The 21,066-nt window shown below is 41.7% G+C and overlaps 1 protein-coding gene across 10 annotated transcripts in view; it reads right to left on the bottom strand.

Annotated features, from left to right (window-relative positions):
- CFAP54 (cilia and flagella associated protein 54) overlaps positions 1 to 21,066 on the bottom strand; it is a 238,111-nt gene that overhangs the window by 50,170 nt on the left and 166,875 nt on the right. For all 10 annotated transcript variants that reach the window (XR_012905249.1, XM_075933796.1, XM_075933789.1 and 7 more), the window contains 6 exons: positions 16,469 to 16,555; positions 15,114 to 15,236; positions 13,466 to 13,519; positions 10,085 to 10,289; positions 8,472 to 8,563; positions 5,434 to 5,603 (listed from right to left, as the gene is read on the bottom strand). Coding sequence is in view for 9 of the 10 variants with exons in the window: in XM_075933796.1 (XP_075789911.1) it covers positions 5,434 to 5,603; positions 8,472 to 8,563; positions 10,085 to 10,289; positions 13,466 to 13,519; positions 15,114 to 15,236; positions 16,469 to 16,555 (731 nt within the window). In the remaining variant the exon portion in view is untranslated. The remainder of the gene's footprint in view (positions 1 to 5,433; positions 5,604 to 8,471; positions 8,564 to 10,084; positions 10,290 to 13,465; positions 13,520 to 15,113; positions 15,237 to 16,468; positions 16,556 to 21,066) is intronic.

The following is a 21,066-nucleotide window of genomic DNA, read 5'->3' as shown; positions in this document are numbered from 1 at the left end:
GCTTTAAACTGCGGCGGCTACATGCCTGAGGGTCCTGGCATGGTGGTAGGGGGTCCAGATCCAATGGTTTGGCAGGCTGGATCCAGCCCCCGGGGCATATTTTGCCCAGCCCCATGCTAGACTACCGGAGAATATAACTGGATTATAGATAACTTCTCAGAAGACCACGAAGCTCAGCATAAAAATAATGGAACAATGGAATAGTAAACTAAAACATTGGTGATTAGCCAATAAAGAGGTGATAAACAGGATCAAATTAACTCTTCCGGGAGCCCAGAGCTACTAGATTTTGTGTGGCCCCCTTAGGCTTCAGGGTGAGGCTAAAATGAGAAGTTCACTATGCAGGAAGGGATTGGGGGATGAGGCAGCAGAGTTGATATGGGAAGGGGTGATGCTTCCAGCTGTGGGAAGGGGCTTTGGAGTGGCCAGTGAGAGGCATTTGCAGTGCAAGACAGGGAGAGGGATCAAGGTTAGGACTAAGGGTTTGGAGTGCAGGCGCAGGCTCAGAGCAGGAAGTCAGGGTGAGGCTGTGGGGTTTGGATGGGACTTAGTGTGCAGGAGGGGCTCAGGTATGGGATGTGGGGTGGGAAAGAATTAGGGTGCAGGAGAGGACTCAGGGCTGGGACAGAAGATTGGTGTATTGGGCTGCTTACCTGGCACAGCTCCCCTTTGGTGGTGGCGAGGAATAGGTGGCTCTGCACAGCCTATGCTTGCCTACAGTCACTTCCCTCCTGTAGCTCCCATTGGCTGTGATTCCCAGCCAATAGGAGCTGTGGAGGTGGAGCCTCCAGGCAAGTGCAGAGCAGAGAAAGAGCTTCCTCTTTGCCATTTGCAGCAATGCCATTCCAGCCCCCAACCAGGAAGAGTTGCCCCCAAAAATAGTGGCTTTATTGGCTGCAGTCCAGGGACCCAGGCTGAGGGGTTCCCTCTTATCCTCTAAAACCTTTTTCTTCATTCATCCCTGGTGTAATATGTTCAGTCCTGTGTGAAAGCACCCCTTGGTGGCTAATGGGGTCTTGCAGTATTTATCTCACCTGTCTGCGGACGAGTCAAAAGTTCAGTCCTTGGCCAAGGTTCAGACCTCTTCTTTTGCCCCCTCCCCGGGTGTGGTTTGCAAGGGGTTGAGCAGGGACCCAGGCCCGCCCACTCCTTTCGGTCCCAGCCCAGGGAACCTATGGCTATGTCTAGACTGCACGCCTCTTTCAAAGGGGCTTTTTGGAAAGATACTTTTGAAAAAGCCTCTTTCGAAAAACAGTGTCTGGACTACAACCAGTACTTTCGAAAAAGCAAGCTGCTTTTTCAAAAGAGAGCACCTAGGCAGTCTGGATGCTGTCTATCAAAAAAAAAAAAAAAAAAAAAAAAAAAGTTTGCATTACATAGTGCCTTTTTTTCAAAAGAGCACTTTAAAAAAAAAGGCATTATTCCTCGTAAAACGAGGTTTTCCACTGTTGACAAAACCGCCACGTTCTTTTGATTTACTGTTGACAGAACGTGGCGGCAGTCTAGATGCAGGTAAAGATTTTTTTTTTAAAAGGCCACTTTTTTTGAAAAATCCCTGTAGTCTGGACACACCCTGGATGTAGGAGTTACCTGCCAAGCTTCAAGGTCAGTATTTGTGATCACTTCCCCGGGATGCCATTTTCATCCAGCCCTTCTCTAGGGCCTTGTTGCTGAATTCCCCTTGTCCAGGGTTCCACAGAGTTGGCGCTGGCTGGTCTTTAGCTGCACGGTCTAGCTTCGCTCAGTTCTGAGGGCCTAGCTCCCACTCAGAACTGTCCACAGTTCTGGTGTTCCCCAGTAAGCCCAGAGGCCTGCCTGGGTTGAGCTCCAAGAAGGAACTGACTGGCCTTAGCTAGCAGCTCTTTATATAGCAGCCTGCCATACCCTGATTGGCTCCAGTGAAGGCTGCCCATCTACCCAGCTCGGAGGACTTTTCCACTGCTCCTGCTGCTGGCAGGGTGCTGAAAGGCCTCCAGTGATGAAATGGGGCTTTGTCCGCCTCATCACACCTGGTGATAAGCTAAGTTTAAATCACTAGTTAAGAGCAGTGTTTCTCTAAGGTGCGTGCCTGCACGGGAACGCACCAAGAATTTGAGGCTCCTCAACAGAGCTGCATGGCAGCTGCTCGGCTGCTCAGCTGCACCAGGTGGGGCCCCATGGCAGACAGCTGCCTTGCCCCAGGAGCAGCAGGGAAGCCAGCATGTGGCCCTGGCCCTAGCTTTGGCCCCTCCCCAGGGTTGGAGCTGCTGCTGGCAGCTGATCTTTCAGGAGCTCTGGCCGGGGCCATAGCTGGATCTCAGTGTGGGCGGATGGCAGCTACCCCTCTGGAAGCCCCCACTGGGGCTAGAGCCCAAGCCACATGTTGGCAGCAAGTACCCCAGCCCTAGGGAGCAGCCATTAGTCAGCAGCAGAGTCCCCCCTGCGACGAGCTGCACCCAGGGAGCATCTGCCCACCATGTTGCATGGCCCCCATTGCTTCAGGCTGGCCATAGGGAGCAGGTGGTGGACAGCATGCGTGCCCCCCACCCCCGGGCTAGTTCCAGACTCAAGCAATGCTAGCTAAGTCTTCTAGTTAATAAATACATGCATTCAGAGACTGAGGCAGCGGTATGGATTGCATGAATTAGGGCTTAGCTCCATTTTGAAATAGCCACAGTTCAGCAGTTGTTGGATGGTAGTTGATGCATCTGCCTAAATAATAGGCTAAATAATAGCATATATGGGAATTTATGCTAATTAAGATGACATTTAGCTTTTTTTCCATTGGAATAATCCCTGATTATCTCTCCCAATGCAAATCCCAATTTGTAATTGTATAGATTTAAGAGTAAGCACTGATGCTGCTAATGTATAACTTAACTCTTCCTCAGTGAGTTGAGAGTTTGGGTGGTCATCCAGAGGAGATTCAAATGCTGCCCAACTAATTAGTGCAGCACCTACAGAGAACAGAATGTGTTTCTACTGGTGGTGCATATCTGCACATGCCTCAGTGCACGTAACAAAATGTATTTGCACATGGATGGAAAAAGTTAGATGGAACATTGCCAGCCACCATTTATTACTTGTGTGTAGCACTGCAGCACAGGTCTTTAAGAAAAACAGCATATTGTTCAAACTTTGCAGGTATGTGTGTGTGTGAGGAGGGGAATGGTGTCCTTTTACCGTATCTGTAACTGATGGCATGACCCAGTACATTGGAACCTTAGTAAGTATGCTTGGGTGAAAGTTCTGATTTAACAGCTCTTTTTATTTTGTGACTGGGAAAGGGCTGTTTTAGTATTCTTTCTTCCTTAACATTGATATATTAATATGATATTTGTTAGTAACTGGTGGGTGCAATGGTGGCACACATCTGAAAAAGTGCATATGACCTCAATATTAGTGCACAAGACAAAACTTACTCCTCTCATGGATGCAAAATATTAGAGGAAACACTAGTTAAGAGCCCACTGCAATGTAAGTATTTGTTATATCTAAGAAAAGACATAGCTAAAAGGAAAGAGTTGACATCAAAACCAAAAACTACTATAAGAAGGTTATCATTCTTACAAAAATAATTTATTTAACATAAAGCAGGCAATAAGTAGGAAAATTCTCCCAAATGAAAAATTAATGTGATGTGAAGATTATTATACAGAAATCTATATGGAAAGTTTGTATCTCTTTACTCTGCTTTTTTTTAAGTACAGGAGAACCTCAATTTTATGAAGAGCTAAAAGAGCACCTGGAATTTTCTCAAAATTTGAGGTTTAGAAATTATGGGGAAATCTGAAAATCATGAAAATAGAACAGCATTCCATACAGTATGATTAATTTGCATTAAAGGAAAATATACTTAAGTACAATTAATATCCAATTTATGCAAATTTATTAAAGACTACATTAATGCAATTAGAACAGAGCTTATACCTAAAATCTAGAATTAAAATTCAGATCTGACAGCAATGAATAAATCTGCAAAATCCTGTCTTAGGCCAGGGAAAAACAGGGAATTTAAAATAAATCAATTTAATAAATTCATAAATTCAGGGAAAAAAAGTTTGCAAAAAAGATGTTCTGCTGTATAAATAAAATTATATCAAATGTAGGCAGGCATTTGCTAAAATTTCTAGATTCTAATTTTCAATATATCCTTAGGGTTTTTTTTTTTAATTCTGAAAAATATAACATCATAAACATGTTAGCTAGAGCAACTGATACCATTTTTTTAAATAAAACAAACCTTAGAAATATACAACATAATCTTAATGCAAGTTGCCATGCACAAAAATAACTGCACCACACCTTAAACAAGGAGTAAGGGCATTGTGGCTTGCCAGGGGAAGGAGTATATAGTACTTTATAGGAAGGGCTCAGTAGCTTCTGCAAAAGTAGAGTGCGCCAGTATGGTGACACTGACTCATCCCCTAAGAACCAGTGGGAAAAGTCCCTTTTCCTCAGATGAAGCAAAGCAGCATCCACACTTCCCATTCCTTTGAAAATGGCAAAATACCAAGTTTGGTCAGGACCTTCTATGGGCATCAAGCTAGCTGCTCAATTGTAGGGGAGCTAGGAAGTAATTTTTCCCTCGTCACCAGACAGGCCAAAGTGGAATTTGTGTGCATGTGCTGGGCTGGTGGGGGGAGGTGGGGAGGAATGAGGGTGGGCTTTCATCTTCTTTACAGCAGGTTAAGGGAGGGCTTTGTTATGGTGAATACAGAAGGAAGTTAGGTTATGGCAGGGTGGGCAAAAGGGCCTCCATGGGCCAGATCCAGCCCACCAAGTGGATTGATCCAGCTCACGGAGGTCCTGCTGTTCCCCCGCCCCCAGGCCAATAAAGGCCTAGGGACACAGGAGTGTGCGGCACTTAGAGTCAGCCCTGGTGGCTGATGCTAAGCACCGCACGCCAGAATGCAGGTAGTGAAAGACTTCATGTTCTCCCTGCCAATCAGGGCCTTGGGGTGGGGAGAAGCACACAAAGTCTCCTCCTGCCCTGCCCACACCCTGCAAGGAGTGTTCAGTGCTTAGAAGAGCCATGCGCTCCTTGCAGGATAGGGGCAGGGCAGAAAAGAGACTTTGCATGCTCTCCTTGCCCCTAAACCCTAATTGGCCTAGGGGGCAGGGAGAGCACGTGAAGTCTCCTTCTGCTTGGCACTTAGGGTACATCTAAACTGCGCAGCTATTTCAGGATACCAGAGGTATCAGATAATTTTATCTGCTCAGTAGTCCAAGACATCTAATAATAAAATTGTATCCTGCTTAAAATAATATCAAGTGTCTCCTGTCCTTTCAGTATAGCCAGACAATTATAGTTGTTAATTTGGGTCTCTTTTAAGTTTGAAATATACAGGTATCTTTGAGGGCACAGAGAATTGTTGGGTTTGCTAGGGTTTTTTGGTTTTTTATTTTTACAATCAGCAAGATGCAATGCATTCTGGCCATGCTGGCCTTTACCTGAAAGCAGCCTGATGTCTTTGCTGGGAAATAGCTGTGAGCTGAAGCGTGGCCTCAATAATAGTCTCTAATTCTACAGCAAAACATTGAGAAATCTTTCCATCATATTTATTCTGTATATTGGTTACAAGGGAGTTGAGCCTTTCTTCAGCTTCTGTCAATAAAATCCCCTAAGAGAAGAACATCATAGCATCATTTAATTTCAAGAAATAATACAAATAAGAGGAAGTTGCTTAAAAAGTTCAATTATTGTTCATGATTTCCCATCATTTGAAATAGACCAACCTGAATACAAGGCACTACTTCTTTAAGCAACTTTAATTGTTTTATCTGCTTATAAACCCAAAGAACTGGAAGCAGCACTCTATATTTAACTTTAGAGGCAATATTGAAATTTATGCCTCTGAGCACAGTACACCAAAAGATACAGTACTGTATACCTTAACAAAATATAATTAGTAATTATTCAGTTAAGTGTTTTTATTTCCATCTTTATAGCATAGTTACAGTTAAAGATTCAGTAATTTTCAATTGTAATAAAATAATGAAAGTATCTTTCATATTGAAAGAAATAATTATTTTTTTAAATATAACTTCACTATAATTAGTAAGTAGAGCATGTATTCTGAAAGTCCCTGTATTAGTTTGCAGGCCCTCAAATTCACATTAAGTGAAGCTGCAGGAGACCTTGGAAAACAAGATCAGAAAGAAAGTTCGCTTTAAATTAAAAACTTATCTACCTTAGGACTCTAGAAGGAGTTTAGTTAAAAGCCATAGGAACATGTTATGCCATCCATTTTTAAGCAGAACTCCACAATGACCTCAAAAGAGTACTCTGCTTAAAAATCAGAGGTAGGGTAAGTCTCAAAGGAAACATCAGAAGTATCAAGCCTGTACTATGTGTCTCAAGTATTTTGCTGTCTCTGAAAGATAAGCCATCTTCCAACTTGTTTCAAATTTATATGTGGCATGTTTTCAAGTATGGATCAGCTTAGTATTACTTTCTAGTAACCAACTAAGCAACACAGGAATTCTGTCAGACGCAACGTTCATCTAGATCATCATTCCATCTCTGACAATGGCCAACGACAGCTGCATCAGAGGTAAGTGTAAGAAGCCTGCAGTAGGCAAATGAGGAATAATCTGCTCTTCCACTTCTGAATAATTATTGAGAGGGATAAACCCCAATGTATGAGGTTAAATATCTAAGATATGCAATAAACAATTGAATAAGATAATAATCAATAGCCTGACTTCCAGGGTAAAGAGTTCTGAGTAGAGGGTAATAAATTTGCAAGGAGAGAACCATCAACTGACACTAGAATGACTACTTTCCCACATTAGGTATTTCTTTAACTTTTCCATTGATTTGGCTGAATTAATGCCGGCAGTATTAATGCCATTAAGGGCTCCAGTAAGTTTATTCAAAATGTTTTAAATCTTTATTTTACTTTGTTATATCTCTGAAGCTGTGATTTCCAAAGTTATACAACACAATGAAAACAGAATGCTTCTCTTTCAAATGTGCTGACAGAGATTCTAGAGAATTAATGTCTGTTTATCCACATATTATAGTATACCATCAAAGTGACTCACATATATTCTGAAGGAACCATCTCTAAAAGTGAATGGGTATGTTAGTCTTCATGTTCCAGTTAGCTCCAACCTCTTCGTTGAAATAGTCACTATGGGTATGTCTACACTACCCTCCTAATTCGAACTAGGAGGGTAATGTAGGCATACCGCACTTGCAAATGAAGCCCAGGATTTGAATTTCCCAGGCTTCATTTGCATAAGCCGGGCGCCGCCATTTTAAAATCCCGGCTAGTTCGAACCCCGTGCCGCGCGGCTACACGCGGCATGGACTAGGTAGTTCGGACTAGGCTTCCTAGTCCGAACTACTGTTACTCCTCGTGGAATGAGGAGTAACGGTAGTTCGGACTAGGAAGCCTAGTCCGAACTACCTAGTCCATGCCGCGTGTAGCCGCGCGGCACGGGGTTCGAACTAGCCGGGATTTTAAAATGGCGGCGCCCGGCTTATGCAAATGAAGCCCGGGAAATTCAAATCCCGGGCTTCATTTGCAAGTGCGGTATGCCTACATTACCCTCCTAGTTCGAATTAGGAGGATAGTGTAGACATACCCTATAAGATTCACTTGTAACAGTGTTTTTCATGATATGGACATCTGTCTAACACAAACTTGACAGAAACTAACAAACTCATGCAATTGTGTACACTCAATAGCCATGAGTGTACACTAAGGGCAGGTCAATACTATGAGGGAAGGTCAGCTTAAGGTATGCAATTCCAGGTATGTAAATAACATAGCTAGAGTTAATGTACCTTAAGCCGAGCTAGGGTGCTGTACTCACTGAGGAAATTTGATGGAAGAAACACTCCTGTCAATTTCCCTTACTCCTCAAGGAATCAAGTGAATCTTATTATAGTAATTGTTTTACTCCTCAAGGATTAAGGGAAGTTGAGAAGAGCATTTCTCCCATGAACCTCCCGTAGGGAGGAAAGCACCATAGCTCACCTTAATGTACGTCCAAAACCCATGAAAGCTCATGATGCTATCTATATTTTTTGTTAGTTTCTAAGGTGCTACAGGACCACTCAGTGTTTTTTAAGATTTTTTTTAAGTTACAGACTAACATGACTACCCCTCTGAGACTACAGGTACGTTATTTATGTAGCTGGAATTACATACATTAAGTCACAGCAAGGAGTACCAGCCTCAACATGGACACCCTCAGCATTTAATTTAGCATGTCTCCACTACAACCACTAAACTGAATGCTGGAAGATCAACCACCGCAGTGTTGATCTTCCCGACAATGTAGATGTGCCCTTGTGGTCATTAATAGCTAGGTCACATTAGAACCAGTAACCTATAAAGCAAAAGTTCTTTAACTCATTTCCAGTTCCCCTACATCATCTACTCTCCAGTAGCACCAATTTCAGCTACATAGGACACACATCATTTGAAGAACAGTGTACCGTTCCCTAAGCTTAGTTTCCTAAACAACAAAATTACCTTTAGCATAGCCATATTTAATTCTTCTTTACATCCGACCAGTTGTACAGTAATGGTGCTTTGTTCCTGGTGTCCTGCCACTTCTGTATTAACTGGAAAATAAAAGCAAAAGGATATCATCTTAATCCCATCCTTATATCACAGTTACAGATAAGGATTCAATAATTTTCAAAGCAAAGGATAGCAGTTTAATCCCAAGAAAAGTTTCACATTTCAAAGGAGCAGAGGAGATCAAATAATCTTCAATAATTTCAAGAATCAATATTATTTTTCTGTTCAGTGAATATTCATGAACTAATCAAGATTTTTTTCCTCAAACATTTTACTTTTTTACATTTGTTCTATCACCATGTCAAACTTTTAACACTTTACACATCTCAGCTGCAGAAATAACAGGGCTCTCAATTTAGATGTTGGAGGGTTTTTTGGGGGGAAATATGGAAACACCTGGGCTATGTCTACACTGGCGGCTTCTTGCGCAAGAACATCTTGCGCAAGGGTTCTTGTGCAAGAAGTCTTGCGCAAGAAAATGTCCACACTGCCATGTGTGAGTTGTGCTTTTGCACAAGAGCACCCATAGCAGTGTGGACACTCTCTTGGGCAAGAAAGCTCTGATGGCTATTTTAGCCATAGGGCTTTCTTGCACAAGAAATCCCTGCTGAGCATCCACACTGCCCTCTTGTGCAAGAGCTCCTGCTCAAGAGGGCTTACACCTGTTAAAAAAGAGCGTAGCTCTTGTGCAAGAAGCCCTCTCTTACCACACCATACTGTAAATTTCCTTGCGTAAGAGCGGTCGGGCAGTGTGGACGCTCTGCGGATTCTTGTGCAATAACGGCCATACTTGCACAAGAAGTTGCGAGTGTAGACATAGCCTGCCTGTCCCACAATAATTAGCCCATGAAGAAAAGAACTGAGTCTGTAGCTATCAATGAGGAAGAATAGAACAGTTAGGCATTGCTTATATTTGACAAACTAATTCCAACAACCTTTAGAACAAACAAAATATCTTTCAGTCATTTTGTTTGTTCCTGTATCTCCTTCTCTGTCTTCAACTTTTTATAATGTAAGATATTTGGAAAGGGCTCATATTTTGGGAGCTTCCACAATGTATAATTAATAGTAATAAATGAAGTATCCTGACTATGAAAGGAAAAATTTAGGTGATCACATCATGATTCAGAGTATCTTCTGGTGCGTAATTTACTACAAAAAAAAAATCAGAGAAAGCCAGTCATTCATCTCCCAGCATGAAAAAATAGGTATTCATTTGGAACAAAGTGATCAGGAAATATTAAAACAGTACAAAGCACAAAAAGCCATAAGCTCCGTCAACAATAATGTATGCATGAAAACAAGTAAGAATGAAAGGCAACTCTAAATAAAATTAAACTTTTAATTTTAACAAACATTTTATCAAAAATTGAAAAATTATGTTCAAGCTTTCTAAAATAAAAATAAACATTTAGATTTTCAACAATACATGATATTAATATTGTTTTAAATGCATCAGTGTAATGTAAACACAAATGTTAAAAATGATAAACTCATACATGAAACAAACTAGAGAAGAAAATCAAATTATGATAAAACTTTTCAGTGACAATTATAATTACTTGATTCCATGATTTTGCTTGGCTTTTTAGAGCTGGCATCCACAGAATAGATTGTTTTCATCACTTTTTCAGGAATGCTATTTATTGTTGCCGAAAGACAAATGATGAAATGCATTTTGGCCAAAGTTAATTTATTCATGATTTGCTCATCACACATTGAAACCACAGCTGGAGGTAGACTCAAATTAAATGTGTCTTCTAGAACCTACAAGGGCAAAGTTAATATTTGGAATTAATATGCAATTACATGCTAAATACCATATTTGAATTCAATAACAGAAATGTGTACTCCACTTCTATTAATGACATTCATGAAAATACAAATATATATGACTCATATTAGCTAATATTTGTCACCATGGAGGAACTGTTTTCTTTCCCTAACGTGTCTTTCTGCCAAATTGTCACATATTTCTGGGCCTGGGAGCTGAGTTTCTCACTGGAGAAGAAAGTCAGCGACAGGAAGTCTAAATATTTTCTTAGAGTAATTTGTGTTATTTACAAAGTATACAGGAGTCCTTGAACAAAGGCGGTCGCAAATAGTATGCAGGTAAACCACTATGTCGGTAATCTCATCTAAAAAACCAACTCTGCTCCAAGACTTGATTCTTATTAAAGAGATTAAGGCAGAAGTATGCTCATGTTATTTGCTCCCCCAAACAAAAAAACAAAAATGAAAAAATCTGCATCACAAAATTAACAATATTATGTACTTGCCTCACAACTTTGTATTTTCTACTGTATTCTCTGTAAATACTGCCCTAATATTACTACTACTACTACTACTACTAATAAATAAGAATAATAATAAATAATAATTTTAGCACTTCATAAATGTTAAATTTTATATATCGGCCCTCTGAAGAGATAAGTATTATCACAATTTTTTTAGACAGGAAATCTGACACATACAGATGTTACTTGACCAAAGCAGAAAAATGCTCACAGAATTGTTGAGACTCTATCTTAGAACTGAGTTAATCAGTTTTGATATTGATAACTTCTAGTACTAAAAGTATTCATAATATTCCAAATAATGTATAAAATTTTATGTAATAGCACCATCTGGTGATCCCTGCCATAAACATTTAATCAGCACTTCTGTATAATGTATTAAGTTTTAGTATCAACAGAAGATTTTCCAGACTAGGAGGTGAATACATAGTTTCATCACGCAGGGATGCACATCCATGAGGCCCTGAGGGAGAGTTTCTCATAAGGACCCTAGTGACACTGTCCCTAGGGCCTCCCCACTAGGGCCTGTCCCTCCCTGTGCCTTGCCCCTCCCTGCCTTTCCTCCAGTAACCCCACTTGTCCCCCCTCCACCTCTCACCCCTGCAGAAACAATAAAAAATTATTTGGTTTATAAAAACAGAACTGTGTTGTGATTTATTTGGGGTAGAAGTAACTGAGGAGGGACTGGGAGAGAACCTCAGAATAAGAAGGAGGGGGGATGAGAACCTGGGAGGGAGGAGGGAGCTGAAAGGGGGAAAAGAGGGGAGAACAGAGGGAGGAGAGGCTCAGGGCTGGGCTGGGAGAGGTACTTCTTCCACCTCATGTGTGGGGACCTCAGTGACCTTGGGGGTGGGGCGTCTGGGGAGGCTAGGGGATAGGCAGAAGGGGGGCCTGAGCAGGATCAGGCATGGGTGGAGGCAGGGACTGGCATGGGAGGGCGGGAGGACAGGGAACTGGGACTGGGGTAGGAGCAAGAGCTGGCTTTGGGTGGGTGAGGAGAGCCTGCACAGTTGCGCACATGTTGCATCCCTGCTACAGCATCTCCAGCCACGTGTCTCTCCACCACTGCGTGTCCTCCCAGACCTTCTGGGCCAGTATCTCATGCAGGTCCCAGAATACAGAGACATGATCCCGCAACTGGTCTTCCTGGGTTCTACAGTGCCTGCGGCTCCCCCGGGGTCGGGCGGCTGGCTCAGGTAGTGTTGCCCACCCCCGTGTCACAGCTGGTCCAGCTGGGGACAATAAAGAGAGATGGTCGTTCATTGGTGGAGACACTGTCCCTGAAGCCTTGCCCTCATCTGTGAGCCAAAACTGAGTTCCCGGGTCAGAGGAAAGTGATGTCCTGGGAGCAAGGCCAGCCACATGTGGTCTGGCCTTAGACGATGTCTGGGACACATCCAGGCCATGAGGTACGGGCTCCAGGGTGAGCATGGTCACGGAGCTGGCCGCGTCGAGGTCCTTTTCCTCCACCTTCTTCTCCTGCTCCTCCTCATCCCCAGCTGTGACCCCCAGGTAGGCGATGATGGGCATCTCCAGCACTAAGTCCACCACCAAAGTGGGGAAGGACTGCACCACCTCCCAGTATGTGGTTAAGTCTTCAAAAGTGGGGTTCTTCCCCAGAGCGGGAGCTGCCCTACCTCACCCTTGAGTAGGCCGGGCACAGCTCCTTGACCTTACTCTGGACCTGTTCCTAGTGTGGCCCTTGGTGGCCAGGCTATCGGCCATCTGGCCATAGATGTTGGCTTTGTGCCATCTGCAGCAGAGATCCTGGAGGTTTTCCTCTTTGCCCCACATCTCAATGAGGGCCAGGATCTCCGCTCTAGACCAGGACTGCGCACGCCTCGTGTAGCACCTGGCAAGCTCTTGGAAGCCATCAGAATGCTCCCTGGGATAGGCAGGAGGCTCTTGGGGGGGCTTTAGGGTCTGCCATGTTGGTAAGATGTTGTGCAGTGGCAGCTGCAGTGTGGCTGGAGGCTGTGAGGGCCAGCTTCCTGCCACAAGCTGCAGAGGAAGAGGAACTATAGAGTCCTGAGGAGTGTGGATGGAGTGGCCAGCAGGGCACCTGTGGGATTTCCTTGAGGGTCCTTATTTAAAAAAAAACTCCCTGTACCGCCTCAACACACACACCCTCATCTGAAATAGCTATTTCGGAAGAGGCATTATTCCTTGTGCGATGAGGTTTACAAACGTCGGAAAAAGCCGTCAGTTATTTTGATTTTCTTTCAAAATAGCGCAATTGCTATGTAGACACTATCATTGTTATTCGAGAATAACGGTGCAGTGTAGACGCACTCATAGAACTATGGTGATCCTGTGGCTATTCTTCTGTTTTGATAATGTCCAATTTCTCTGTTAGTTTTCTTATTTGATAAACTGGTAATAATAGTACTAACCTCTAGCCAAAGAGGCCTGTTGTGAATTTTAATGTTTATGAAGTGCTAAAGAATATGATTAAAAATATAAAATAATAATAATAAATAATAATAAACGTAAACATTGCAGAGGCATAATACACAATACAAGGTTGCCTAAGCAGCATAGGTCCTTAGGTATATTCTCTAGTTCATATAATTCTTATCGATTCTTACAGCTATCATGCTCTACATAAATATTTTTATTTCATGAGACATGAAGTTGTTTTCTTACCTGTAAGTTTGTGTTCATCAAGAGGGATTTTGATGAATTGAATTTCTGAAAAGGCTGTAATTAAAATGTTACAATGAATGATACTTTACAAGGAATACTTTATAAGGAATTTGGGAGAAACCAGTGTAGTGGTACAGAGTCACATGCTAAGTTTTCATGTCATCCTCCATTCAGAAATGCATTTAAACATGTATTAAAGAGCTATTGCCTTCACTATGGCTGAAGAACATGCTTAAATGCTACTCTGAATAGTTATGGTTACCATATTGGGGCCAAAGAAAATATCATTAACAGCACTTGTGTCCTTTAAAGCTCCAATGTACTGAAAGTGCAATATATTCACTCTGTCCAGGAAACAATACCAATATCTTACTCTTGCATACAGGTATTTTACTCTTGCAAAACCTTCAGCCTTTTAACCCATGAAGTATTTTCCTATGGCATTTGTTTGAAAAATACATTGGCAATTTTAAATAAGATCACTCTTCTTTCTAAACACTTTTCATTTAAGTAATGTTTCATATAAAAACTAACATTACTACAGATTAAAATGGGGAAAAGGGACATGTTTTTCTCTCATTTATTTTATTTGTGTTTTTGATATTTTGTCAGCTTCTCTGTATTCAGTTTCCCTTAGCCCTGATTCTATTCTCAATAACAGTGGTGGAATAGAAATCAGAATCTAGCCTTCGGGGCATATGAAGTCACTGTCTGTGTAGTTACTTTCACTATTTCCCCACACTCAGTCTCAGTCATGTGTGAGCCTTTCACCCAACTAGGGGAATAAGAAAATATTTTAAAAGAGGCCCATGTAACTGTAATACTATAAACATTTCATGGAACTTGGGGCCACATTTAATATGTAATGCAATTTTGTATTCATATTTCCAGGCTGACTGCATTCCAAAATGACAGTAGCCTTTTTAAAAAGGCCACGAGCTTCTCCTACAATGCAAAACCAAAAATAGTAACCAAATATTAAAAGGGAGAGATAATGTTAACTGAAGGCAATTAAAGAATTTGAGAAATGAAAAGATATTTTAATGTGTTATTTTATTTTTAACCTAGCATGGGTTATTTTAATACTCAAATGACAAAAACAAAATTAATCAGGTTATGAAACCATTGTTTTGGATACCAGCAATGGTTAATATTGTGGATAATAATTATGTTAAGGTTGAAAAATAAAATGTTTCAAGATTAGGAGATGTCCAAGTTAAGGATGTATGTCCTTTTGTGCATATGCATTATAAAAATAGTGAAGTCATGGCACTCAATGGAAAGTTTGCCATAGACAGAAATAAACCTAGGATTTCACTGATAGTCTTAAACTACATCATCACATACTATTTGTCCTGCAAGACTGCTGTTTTATTGATTGTATAAGCATGATGGCACAGAGAACTAGGAAGGTATTCAAAATTTGTTTGTCTTCACTGTTCAATTAGTGGTTCTCTCCCTCATTCAGTTCATGCCACCTAAATTGCTTACTGAATGATGCTGGAACAGTAGGATTTTTCAGGAATTAGTAATAACTGTACTGCTTGCAAAGGTTTTGGATCCTCATAATTCTATGAAGGCAAACCAAGTGTTATAGTTTTGTGGCATATGAGGATGAAAATGTAACTCAAAAGCATGCATAGTTTACCATAATTTTCCCAATAAGTCTGTAGCCTGCAGGTACTTTCCAGGGAATTTTTTTGCCGTGATTGAGCAGACAAAGTTCGTGGAAGGCTTCCGCAAAAAATCCTAAATCTGTAAGTACTTTAAACTTTAAAGAAATAAGAAACTGAGATTTAGATTTAGTGATTTTTCTTAGTCATTCCTTTTACTTACAATAAAATATATTAAAACAGAAACTGTCAAATAGTTTTGACCCAAAGTTTGACCCTCTAAAACACATACAAATGGATGGAGAATATTCTCTGCTAACTGCAATTTTGTGTATCTTGCACTGAATAAATAAAACCCGAAAGCCGCAGATCTCATGTAACAAAAATAAAATAGATAAACTTTTCTATAATGGAAGAAAATTTCAGTAAGGGTTTAGGTTTGGCTGGAACTTTATAGTTATAATTAAAGTCATTTCCTATTTTATCCAAATCAATGTACTCAAACCTTGCCCATAATCCTCATCATTTCCTTGAAACATCCAAACCTTAGAACAATTTAGCTTTCACTTACAAATTACATTAATTTTAAAAATGCAGTCACACTAAGGCTATGTCTACACTACAAAGATAAATTGGAAAAAGAAACGCAATTTGCAGTACGCAAATTGTGTATCTTTTTCCAATTTACTTCCAAAAGAGGCTTTTCTGAAATTTGGCCCATCTACCCAGGCCAAAAACCCGTGGGAAAAACCCCTCTTTTAGAACATCCCTTCTTCCTCGTAAAACGAGGTTTACAGGGATGCCGACAAAACGCGCCCACTTTTCCAACATTTTCTTCAGAAAAACTGACACGTTCCTTGAACGTGGCAGAGCTTTTCCAGGATACTTTTGTGATATCAAAAAACTTCACAGGGAGTCAAAGAAAGTGACTAATCTATCTCAAAAGCTGTGACAGTATTCTCAATGACATTACTGGTATTGACAGTAAGTAAGGAATTGAATAAGGACAGCCACATTCACTTATACTCAATACTTAAAAAAAATTTAAAAGAGTAGGAGAGAGAAAAATAAATGTTTGCCAAAGATGTAGGCCAGACCCAGCAGGGAAAATGTTAATTCATATTTTAACTATCCTAGGAGTCCGGATTGCTAAAGACAATAACAAAAAATAATGGTGCTTTCAAAAACAAAGAACTCTCACTCCATCAAGATGCTCTGTAAAAGAAGTAAATAGTGAGCAGGAACTCACGTATAAAGTATTTATTTTATAGTTCATGGCACACTGTTATATCCCAAGCAACAGTAAATCCATTACATCTTGCAATAAAATTAAACTAAAAGTGTATTAAAAATGTAGTATGTTGTAGCAGCTCAAAATTTGTTATATTACCTTGAGGATTCTTCCTTCAATACATTTAACTGGGTCACGACAAATTTCAGAAACAAAATATTGGTACAATGCGAACAATGGCAATACCTGCAGACAAAAATGTTAAGTGTTCTAGACATAGAAGCCAGAAAGTTTTTCAAGAAGAAATACAGTACTGCAAAGACTGTACGTTAAAGAAAACCCACAAAAGTACCCTAATTTACAATGCTAGTACTTCCACTGCCGTACTGGCTCAATATCTTATTCAGAACTCGTTCTTATGCATTTTATGAAGACTTGAATACTTTACAAAATTCTTTAAATGGCTAAAGCCAATCTTACCATTCTTAAAACATTGTCTTTCCTCTGATCTATCCAACAGAACTGAAAGTTTCCTCAAAACTGTCCTCTTAGCTGAGGAGCAGTTGGTATACAGAGAATATATCAGAGTCTGCTCTCTGATGCCAAAAATTTTCCAAATCAATAATGAAAAGGATAAAAGTATGCTTATAACATTATAAAGAATGAAACATCTAGTCAAATATAATTATTTTCTAATTAAACTATTTAGATTATAAAACAAACTAAATCTAGACAAGACTCAATTGAGTCACACCTATTTATTCCAACAGTAAATTTTTCTTTTGATCTAAATTATTTTATTACACAAAACTAAGAAACCAAAATGCTTGATCCTACAATTTTTACTCATCATATATATAATAGCCCAACGTCTGTGAGTCTGTAACACTGTAGTATTAGAGACTTGCCTCTGGTGGGCGCTCTTGCCTCCCGCTTGGCGCTCGGCTGAGTTCTGCGCCGCTCAGCTGGGCCCTGGCAGGGGAGCAAGCAGTGGCAAGTGGCCGTTTGGGGTCCGCGCTCCCCATGCAGCACCACTGCAGCACCGGCGCCGTGTACATCACCGCTCCGCCTTTCTCTCCTGCCATGGCACTTGGTTGAGTGCTGCACGCTCAGCTGGGCCACCGCAGGGAAGCTTACACCACTTGCTCCCTCGCTGCGGCCCAGCTGAGCGGCGCAGCACTCAGCCAATCGCCACGGCGGGAGGGGAAAGGAGGTGGGGCGGTGACGTACACAGCCCCGCCCCCTGGCCGTGTACATTATTGGGGTAGGGTGTAAAAAATAACGGACACCCTTGATCGGGGGCGGGAGGGGGGAGAGACCAGCCGGGAGAGGAGCGGGGGGGAAGCAAAACTGGGGGATGGGGGGGGTCAGAGGCAGCAGTAGCTGGCCAGGAGAGAACGGGGGAGGGGCAGCCGGTGGGAAGCAAAGCTGGTCGGGGGTGGGAGTCGGGGGCAGTGAGGCTGGCCGAGGGAAATCAGGAGGAGGAACTGGCTGGCGGGGGGAGGGAATCGGCTGGAGAGGAGCCGGACTTACCCGGGCGCATGCAGATCCCAGGGTGCTACCCGCCCTGCTCATCCATCCCCGACGGAGACAGAGGAGAGTGGAGAGAGAGTGAGAGGCAGGAGGAGGAGAAGAAGAGAAAGAAAGAGATGGAGAGAGAGGAAGAAGGAGGAGGAGAGCTGAGAGAGAGAGGGAAGCACTAGGAGGAGGAGGAGAGAGAGAGAGAGAGAGACGGAGCGAGAGAGCTCAGGAGAGAAGCTCAACGTGGAGGAGAGACCTGAAAACCCCGTATTATGACGGGTTAATTGGCTAGAGTGATAAATATTTAACTATCCAACTAGTCCCATTAATTTCAATTTGACTGGTGCTCTAATGTAACTCACACAAAAAAACATAATATATTAAGACCCAGTCCTGCAATAAATGTTGTTCACTATTTAAGAGATTAAAATATCTGAACATCATATATTTTATAAAAAAAACAACAAATTTCCTTGCTACAGGCTGGATGTCCAAAAACCAGCATCCAGCAAACATCCATGATCCAGCAGGAGCACGAGTGTTCCTGGACTAGGCAGTCCTGGCTGGGAGCCCCCGTGGCAAGAGGGCTGGTGGCTCAGAGCCCGATGGGGCTGGGACTGGTGCTGGAGTCCTGGTAGTACATCAGAGGCCACAGAAGCCCCAGCAGCAGTGCAGGAAATCTGGCAGTTGTGGCAGCTGTGGTAGTGGGGCCTGGGCCAGAGATACAGCAGCTGCCGCAGCCCTGGTAGTAAGGCCAGGGCCAGGGATGAGGCAGCCCTGAGAGCAGGGCTGGGGCCAGGGCAGTCCAGGGAGGGAAGGTGGCCTGGGGAGCTGGTAGCAGAAGACCTCCTCTGGTCCAGTAAATTCCATCATTCGGGACCAGTCAGGTCCCAAGGATGCCAGACAAGAGAGGTCCAACCTGTAATAATGTATTTGGTTATTAAAATTGAAAGAACTTTTATAATCTGTTTATAATCTTTTCTGTTCACCAGTAATGCTGTTTGTTTCCTTTTTAATTTCCTCTCAGCTTGGAAAATGTAAATAAGCTACACGGTATTACTTTGGCTTAGAGTTTTTAGTTTTGTTTGTTTGGTTGGTTTTGGTCAATGTTAAGGATGTAAAATCCTGGTTAGTCAGTTAACTGGTTAAATGTTAGGTTAAACAGGACTGCTTGGTGGGGCTGATAGAGCTGGGGCGGCCGCTGGCTCCCAACTCCCAGTTCCCACCAGAATAGCCCATGCCTACGAGATGCCCATGCCTGTCATGAACAGAGGCTGCTACAAATGCCAAAGCAGCCCCTGCCTATGGGGCATCCAGGCCCATCACAGGCAGGAGCTGCTCCTGCAAAGAGCAGCCCCTGTCTGCAGTGGGCCTCCTGTGGGACTCGAGCAGACCCCTGCCCATGGCAGGCAGGGAGCTGCTCCAACCCCCACTGGTTACCAGTTAACTGGTTAGCCTTTCACATCCCTAGACAATGTCACTTGATGTTTCTCATGGAATTAGTTTAATAGTTCAGTGTCGGTATTACAAACTCCTCAGGGGAATCTTAGTTTGTTCTTTAAATGTTTTCTCTGAAAATTCAAAGTATTTCTGAAAAAATATATTCTGTAAAATGCTATTTTATCATATCTAAACCTGACCTCATGTTAAATGTGCTTTAACGATGTCCGTTGTCTAAAACAGTCCCACAACAGATTGCACAGGATAGTACTGTGGAAATGAAGCTCTGGCCCCACTAGTATTGCTGTTGCAGTGCCTCTGATCTATGGCCTACTAACTACTCCACCTGATGCAGAAGCAATATGTCTATAAATATGCATAAATAAATGTGTGAAATATTTCTTTATCATTCATCTCTCTGAGATAGATAAGCAGGTGAGTGTATGTGTTTTGTTAAAATAGATAAGAAAGAAGCAATCTGGTAGGTAGGAGATTACAGAATTAATGTTGGATATGGGTAGGAACATGGTGAAAGACAGGGATATAGACTGGAACCCTGCAGCAAAACTATGCTCCCACAGATCCTGTAGAACCTGGTAGCATGATAGTGGGAGCAGGTAAAATGTACTTTGTTGTGGGTGGGATTGAGTGGTTAAAAAAAAGAGACTGTGATAATATGCAGAAAAACACTAAATTTCTAGAAAGTTTGCCATAAACACAATTTCAGTAATGTAAAGCAAGTTTTTTTAAAAAAAATAAAGGCTTCAATACTTAAATTTAAATGAGAGCTAGAAAGAGATTTTCTGTTTATTGTAACAGGAGTTGAACTATTTTACATGGTTTAAGCAAGATTTATTTTTTTCTTTTAGCAGTAAAAGTTGCCTGAATTCCGTTTGCATATATAATACCATATACTAACCTTTTAAAAAAGAAAAAAGTAACATAGGAGAATCTCTCTCACTTTCAGGATTTGCAGGATCCAAAGCTTTTGTGTGTAGGAGTTGGAGTGGGATAACAATGCAAGAAACAATGTGGGAGCAGGTGGGAATGGGAGTCGGTATTGTGAGGCAGGATGGAAGCAGGATTTTAAAAAATAGTCCCTCACATGACTCTAATAAAGATAATCAGTATGGGAGGGAAATGATGAAGACAGATCTTTAAGTGAAAGAAGAGAAAATGAAAGTGGGGATAACCAAAGTAACTTGCCAACTGGACCTATAATTAAAGCTCTCTAACATGCTTTGAAAATATTGCAAGTGCACACTCACTCTTGGAATACAGTGGCTCTTGAAATTACATATATTACATGTTTTCCACCGAAGTGCTTAGGAACAGTAAACACGCAATGCATTTTTAGCAGACATGACATATCATGTATGACAGAAAAGTCAACGGCAGCAGATACTTAGGAGGACACACCACAAGCACAGCAGTTGTTTAGCTTTGCAGCCATTTCCATTTTTAAAATGGATAAAATCATAGTTTCTCTCTGCATCTGGCTTCATGTGAAAAGCACTCCTATGCCTCAGCTTAGCACTACTCACTATTGACACTTTCAAAGAGGGAGTAAAAAAATTTGAGCGTAAGAGAGACACTCGCCGACAGACCCTTGTAATTTTCCATCAACATTTCTTTTAACATCATGGTATAAAATAATACATCAATATTCTTGACCACACTCAAAATGTAGAGACCCCAATGAAGCTGCTCTTAAACTTATTTGATCATTCTCCCCTTTTTTGTGACTGTAGAAGTTTATGCTCACCACCCTAGGCACCTGGCCAGCAGCCATTGTT

This window comes from Pelodiscus sinensis, chromosome 1, assembly GCF_049634645.1.
Source record: "Pelodiscus sinensis isolate JC-2024 chromosome 1, ASM4963464v1, whole genome shotgun sequence".
NCBI classification, from domain to species: Eukaryota; Metazoa; Chordata; order Testudines; family Trionychidae; genus Pelodiscus; species Pelodiscus sinensis.
This window is presented reverse-complemented; position numbering and strand designations above follow the sequence as displayed.